At 36.8% G+C, this 7,320-nt stretch overlaps 2 protein-coding genes across 2 annotated transcripts in view; both read left to right on the forward strand.

Moving 5' to 3' along the window:
- LOC122414731 (putative odorant receptor 92a) overlaps positions 1–7,320 on the forward strand; it is a 45,606-nt gene that overhangs the window by 11,809 nt on the left and 26,477 nt on the right. The window lies entirely within an intron of this gene.
- Positions 5,641–6,500, forward strand: LOC122414747 (uncharacterized). The gene has a single exon (XM_043426311.1). It carries the CDS (start codon positions 5,658–5,660, stop codon positions 6,498–6,500), a length of 843 nt encoding a protein of 280 aa, XP_043282246.1. The 5' UTR covers positions 5,641–5,657.

The following is a 7,320-nucleotide window of genomic DNA, read 5'->3' on the forward strand; positions in this document are numbered from 1 at the left end:
CTTATCTCGAATTATTTTTATCAATGGTTTTCAATATGTTCATATTTTGTCATATCGGTGAACTTCTCAAGGAACATGTGAGTATAGTTATGCGATGGGCTGTAATTTTTCGTCGTCGAATGTACGCGGTTTGACTACAAAACACTTGGATCAAACGTTAGAACAATTGAATAGTGTATGGTTTTTCAAATTTAAACATATAGTGCTACGGACTCGGAAGAGCAGCGTATTCGATGAATTGGTATCGTTTGCCGGGAAAAACCGGTCTCACTGTCATAATGGTTATGGCTATAGCCAACTCTCCGCGTAAAATGACGGCCGGACGCTTTATGGAGCTATCGATGAGCAGTTTTGGGGCTGTGAGTATTTAATAATCATTTTTTTTTGTATTATATGCAATAAAAATAAGTTCCGCATCCTCACGAATCTTGATTTATGTGCTTCTATTCTTTTCTTTTCCCCCATTTTTAGATAATAAAAACTTCATTCGCCTACCTTAATATGTTACGAACGATGACTGATTGAGAAAGCCATGAATATCAGCAATTCAATCGTCCTACGATACATTTGGACGGAGGCAATTTTTCATACGAAATACGGTTATGCTATTTATTTTCTCAATTCCAACAAATGAATAATTTTGTCATTTGTCTCTAAATGACTATTTTTTTAAAATAATTTTTAGTTCATTGACTTGTTCGCAACACGATCCAAGGTGCGGCTCGAATTCAGTACGAGAGAAATAATTAATTTTTTTTTTTTTACTCTACAAGTTTACTACGAAAGAATAAGTTGATCGGAATTATTCCGCGATTTGTTTAAGTGACTCTCTAGTATATTCTCCGTCATGTTTATCTTAATGTTTACCACGGAAATTTGCACCAATAAAAATTTTCTACCGTTTCATCCGGTTCGATTACTCCTTAATTAATCATAATTTTAAAAAAATGGCGAGAAATTAATTTGAATATAGAAATTATCACCGGCATAGCCAGGTTTCAATTTTTTTTTATAAGAGCAGCTTCAAAAGAGTAGGTATCATAAATTGACCGTCGAGAACCTGCACTAGGTTTAATGAAATCCATCAATTCACTTTATCGATCGGTATGTTTGTTCATTTATTGACTAGATATAATTGTTTATTCGTTTTTTTTCTTAATTACATGCGTTCGATCTAAGAATTTTTCTCATTTCCATGAGCCATTCTATTAAACTCCACGATATCGATGAGATAATATACATGTACGTTGTACGTCCATTGATAAATCGATATCCCCCATCTTCCGCGGGGCACGGGTGATCGATTATTTTCGGCAATAATCCTTGGAAGTATCTGAAATCAGAAAATACGGTATCCGTGTTGACCCGAACACTACTCACTCGGAATGATTATGACTCGGGGTGACGATACGCTGAGTCGATAAACAGAGCCGTCAAAACGATGTGTATCAAATCGCCCGCACTAAATTGTCCACTAATCGGTATACAAAAACGCGATTGAATTCGCTCTTCGTTGATACACGTACACTTTTTCATGGCAATTCTTCCGCAACTTTGAATTCTTATTTTGACCGGCGATTTCTTTTTGACCGCTCGCACAAAGCTTGCGCATTTATTGAAACATTTTATAGAAACACAATCCGAAACCGAAGAATTTAATTATTTATTTTCCCTGATTTTTTGATGTATACGAACATTACCGCACTTGACATCTTGAGACACGCATCCCGGACAAAGTTACCACAGTTATATATCATTAGCAAGTTATATATTGAAAAGCAAATTTGCATCAACAGATGAAAAACGAAAAAAATTTGCAAAAATATTCCCTTTTGTTTTCACTTTGTAGTGTAAGATAACGAATAAGAACATTTTTTTTTTTCAGAACTAATTCAATGTGCAATCCACAATGTTGATCCCTAGTGATTTTCAATTTTCAAAATTATAGTAGGAAAGTGTGGAGAGTGAAGAGCGACAGTGACTTGATACGATCAAAGTTACGACTGCGGTGAAATCAATATGCAAAAAAAAAATGATATGGAAAAGTGGTTGTCAGGGTAATGTAAAGTCAAAACAACAATAGCAAGGGAATAAGAACTTGCGCAAAGGGCTCGAAAACTGTTTTACCGAGACTTCATCATCATCTTTTCTTTTGTCTGCAATATATACGACTAATTAACTTTTTTGGTCCAAAAATTCATTTTTGATATTGACAGATCATTTTATGTGCAAAAGCTTCGACGACATTGATTCCCTTTTTTTATAAGTGTTGAGTCGTTTGTTAACTTTTCATTTCAAGTCCCTCAAATTTAGATCGAAGCCAATTGCAAGGCATAATAGCATCATAGAAAACCAAGAATCCCATGATAAAAGAATAAAGTGAATCACACGGCGCAGACTCGAAGTTTTGCAAAAAGCGAGTTTCGTCTTCCGCGACGATGTCTTTCGTCGGGACATCGGTGTAGCGTGGAAAAGTCTGACAGTCGTTCACGAGGGTTCGGAGCAATACAATCGTAACTTTTGACTCGAATGAGAAAACTGTAAGCGAGATGGGGATACCGAACAAAAATTATTCGACCGACGTAGATCGTACGTTTCAACATACTCGATGGTTACTCCGGATACTCGGTGTGTGGCCAATGTTGTCGAAAAATACGAAAAAATGGGAAATTTATTTATCGAACGTGATGTTGATCATATGTTGGTTCATCATGTCAATATTCATGGTGCCGGGCTCTTTGTACGTATTTTTTATAGAAAAAGATGTAATAGCGAAGCTACGACTTATACTTCCTCTGAGCTTCAGTTATACCAACACAGTAAAATATTGTTCAATTATACTACATCGTGGAATGATAAAACGGTGTATCGACCATGTCGAATTTGATTGGACGAAAATCGAGAATAAAACCGATCACGAAATATTGTCGCGGAACGTTAATATTGGTCGTCGTCTCACCCTCGTTTGTGCCACATTTATGTACACCGGTGGTTTATCGTATCAGGCAATAATGCCACTGTGGCGCGGTACTGAAAAAGGCGAATTCAACGAGACCCTCTGGCCCTTGATTTATCCTTTTTACAATGGCTTTGTCGATGCACGGAGGACTCCTTACTTCCAAATTATATTTTGTGGCAGTTGCCTTTGGGCCTGCATCGGATTTACAATAACGACCGCGGCATGCAATTTAGCGGCTACTTTCGTAGCTCACACTTGTGGACAGGTTGAAATCATTACGTCTCACCTTGACAAACTATTCGAAGATATCGACGAAACTAATGAAATTGTCAAATCTCGACTCGATTTCGTCGTTAAATCTCACGTCAGAGTTTTAAGGTTGGTCATATTAATAAATAAAACTGCCCAACAAGATTATAATCCCTAACGTATATAAATATGATTATGTTGAAATTTTTATAGACTGACTACGGTAATTGAAATATTATTTCGTGAAATATGCCTCTCAGAAGTTCTTGCATCGATTCTCATGATCTGCCTGATAGAATACTGCTGTTTGATGGTACTCTCTCTTTTTTCTCTCTCCTCATTCGACAATCTCAAATACCAAGTTTCACAAGAGCTCAACAGTTTTTTCAGGCTTTTTTCACTTTTTTTTTCCCATTCCAGGAATGGGAAAACAGTGACACATTTGCGATAATAACCTATATCGAATTGTTTTTATCAATGACATTCAATATTTTTATATTCTGTCACATTGGTGAAATACTCAAGGAGCAGGTACGTCGTCATTAATAATAAATATTTTTCCATGCAGAACTCGCGGCCAATCAGCAAAACAATAAAATGGATTTTAAAAATAAATGACTTTTCAAAAAAGAACACCACTCTCTTAACCATTTTTATTATTCATAAAAATACTGATCTCTCATTCCGCACTAAAACCGTGATTTTTGCTCGTTGTTCATAAAAGCATTGGGCAAAGCTCCATTTTGTGTGAATACGAAAACTCATAATGAATGTGCTGATTTCAAATTAAAATACAGTGCCATCAAGTTGGCAAAGCAGCGTATATGATGAATTGGTATAGATTGCCGGGTAAAATTGGTCTCACTATCATCATGGTAATGGCTATGTCTAATACCCCACGTAAAATGACTGCAGGCCGAATGATTGAATTATCAATGAGCAGCTTTGGAGCTGTGAGTGTTAGTTTTTTTTCTTTTTTTTTTAAATTTTATAATAACATTATGAATGATTTTTCACCGTTTCAACTCTTTGTTCTCGATTTCATTTATATCCCTGTTTTTATTTATAGATAGTCAAAACTTCGGTCGCCTATCTTAATATGCTACGAACGATGACCGGATAAAAATGCCAATGAACACGACGTCATAGTAACGGTGATGCATGCGCACACTAGTTTTTTTTTGTTGATGTATCAATGACGATATTTCTGACAACGTTTCAAAGATCCTTCCCGGTATATCACGGTATAGGAAGAAATAGGGAATCAGGAATGCGATTCTATTTTTTTTCTCTCAAATTCGTATAAAATACTAATGTCCGATGAGCATAAACTCAGCATGAATGTAAGATTGTAAGAAATAAAAAATTGTAAGACCCGCGCGAATGTGAGGCTAGAAAAAAATACAAGTTCTATAGATATATATGAAAACGATCTACGTTATTCAATACACTGATTATACGTATTAACAAATTGCAAAAAAACACCATATACAGTGATGAACTTTTGTGGTACTTATTACGCGGCAGGTTTACAACAGTACTACGATTTTTTTGGCTTATGCACATCAGTTCAAGGGTTTTTCAAGGGATATCCGAAAATTCGGCTTCAAATCAATGAGAGTATCATTATAAAATAAAAGTTTAGCTTACTCTGCGAATTTACGGAGTAAAAAGTAGGAAAAAACTGCATTTGCGAATCACCAACGTTCAAGTATTATGTATCGCAACTACGTGTACGGGTTATATGATGGGGAATGTGAGTTGCGAACCGTATCTTTGATCGTAATTTGATTTTTTTTTGTTACTCCCCGACTATAGTATATTTCACCGATTGGTTCACGCGATCACTCTGCTAGGTTTCACTTTCGACCGATATGGAAAAAAAAATACGTTTAAAAGGATACTGACTTGACGCAATGACAGTTGTGACTACGCGGCCAAATCAATGGAACTACGGTTGTCACGGTAATCAAATTTCAATAACATTCGAAGTGAACATGCGCGTAAAGGATTTACTAACTTTTGCATCGCGCACAGTATTGTACTTTCCCCTCTTTTTTTTTTTTTTTACTTTACTATACTTTCCATGAATACTCTACTGGCCGATATCCGGATCGACGTGACATCTGAAAATTTTTCAAATTTATTCGACAAGATGAGTCGCTGGAAGTTTAACTTTGGAGCAAACTGGGAATTATAAAATTTGGAGACACAGTATCAGGGATAACTTTGAAAAATGTTTTCGTAATGTTGTTCCACTCACCGTTAATTCAACATTGGAGCATCGATGAAGGAGCAAACGACGATATATCGCGTTCGCTCGGTAAAACATCAACAAGCAGCGCAGACTCAAAATAGTTGGGTCTCCGATATGCAACGTCCAACGACGGAGATGGACGAGGAAGGAAGAAACCGACAGTCGTTCGGGAGACTTCAAAGCGGTACGATCATGGGAAACGACGGGACGTATACCAATAAACCCAACTTTGACCGCAAGATAAATAAAATACAAAATAAAAACTATTCAACCGACGTCGATCGTATGTTACGATATACACGATGGTTACTCGAGATACTCGGCGTCTGGCCGATGGTGAAAAAGAATATAAAAAAATGGGAACCTCTGACATCTACGCTGAGAATAGGAATGTGCTTGATGCTTATCGCTTTTTTCATGATACCGTGTACTTTGCATATTATATTTATCGAGAAGAATCCAACAGTCAGACTGACGCTCGTTGGCCCAATAGGCTTTTGTTTAACCAACATACTCAAGTATTGTTCGATAATATCTCGTCGCGAAATAATTAAAAGTTGCATGGAACACGTCGAGTTCGATTGGATGCAAATCGAAACTAAAAATGATCACGAAATAATGACTAGAAATGTTAGCATTGGACAACGTCTGACCATTGTTTGTGCAACGTTCATGTACGCCGGTGGCTTTTTTTATCATGCAATAATGCCGATATGGAGCGGCAAAAGCGTAAATGAACGGAATGAAACAGTCAGGCCTCTCATTTATCCCGGTTATGACATATTTGTTGATTCCCAGATGAGCCCGTATTACGAATTTATTTTTTACACGCACATCGTCTTCTCTTGTGTCACTTCTACTATCACCGCAACGGCGTGCAATCTGGCAGCTATTTTTGTAGCTCATGCCTGCGGTCAAATCGAATTGATGATGGCTCGTCTGAGCACCCTCTTCGACGGCATCGAGGAGACGAGCGATCTTGTCAAAATTCGTATTGATTCCATCATTAAATCTCACGTCAGAATGCTCAGGTGAACCAGCAACGGGGAATATATGTGCCAACGTTTGCGAATATCAAAACTAAAAAATGGTTTTATTATCTTTGTAGATTATTTTGTATTCTGCTTGTAGATTAACGTCATTGATTGAGATGTTACTTCGTGAGATTTGTTTCGTCGAAGTCGTCGCGTCGACCCTCATTATTTGTCTATTGGAATACTACTGTTTGACGGTTAAGCTTCTTTTAAAACGTCAGCGGTCGTGCTACAACATTTTTTTTTCGCGTTACGAAATTTTTACGAAAACTCCTTCAACCACTTTCTACAAGATGATACAAAAAAGTTTTGTCCCGCTCCCTTTTGTATTTTATTAAATGATAATAATTATATTTTCAAGGTTTATAAAAATGGTGAAATCACACGGTCACTCGGTACGCAACGTTTGAAATATGCGAGGCGAGCACGACCGCTGATCGATTGAACATGATGTATTCATCATCATATCATCTTTTAACAAAAAGAGTATTCCAAGTTGTTGAAAAATTATTTTTTTTTGACAGGAGTGGGAAAATAGCGAAGCCATCGCGATAATCACCTATGTGCTATTACTCGTGTCGTTAACATTTAATCTATTCATACTGTGTCATATCAGTGAAATTCTCAAAGAACAGGTAATTAAATTATCAAATCATGCCTGCAATTTTTCCAAATCAACAATGTAAAAACTGAATTGAATTTTTTGTCCCTTGCTAGTTCTCATTTAGTCATCTTTCTTTATTGTACCAAAAAGTCTATCGTCTATCATAACTCAATCGATATTTTTTCTAATCGCGGGGGGGGGGGGGGGGGAGGGGAGA

This window comes from Venturia canescens, chromosome 8 (genome assembly GCF_019457755.1).
Source record: "Venturia canescens isolate UGA chromosome 8, ASM1945775v1, whole genome shotgun sequence".
Lineage (NCBI taxonomy): Eukaryota > Metazoa > Arthropoda > Insecta > Hymenoptera > Ichneumonidae > Venturia > Venturia canescens.

Excerpts from the sequence above, each read along its gene's own strand:
- LOC122414747 (XM_043426311.1), top strand. The coding sequence starts at position 5,658 with ATGGGAAACGACGGGACGTATACCAATAAACCCAACTTTGACCGCAAG.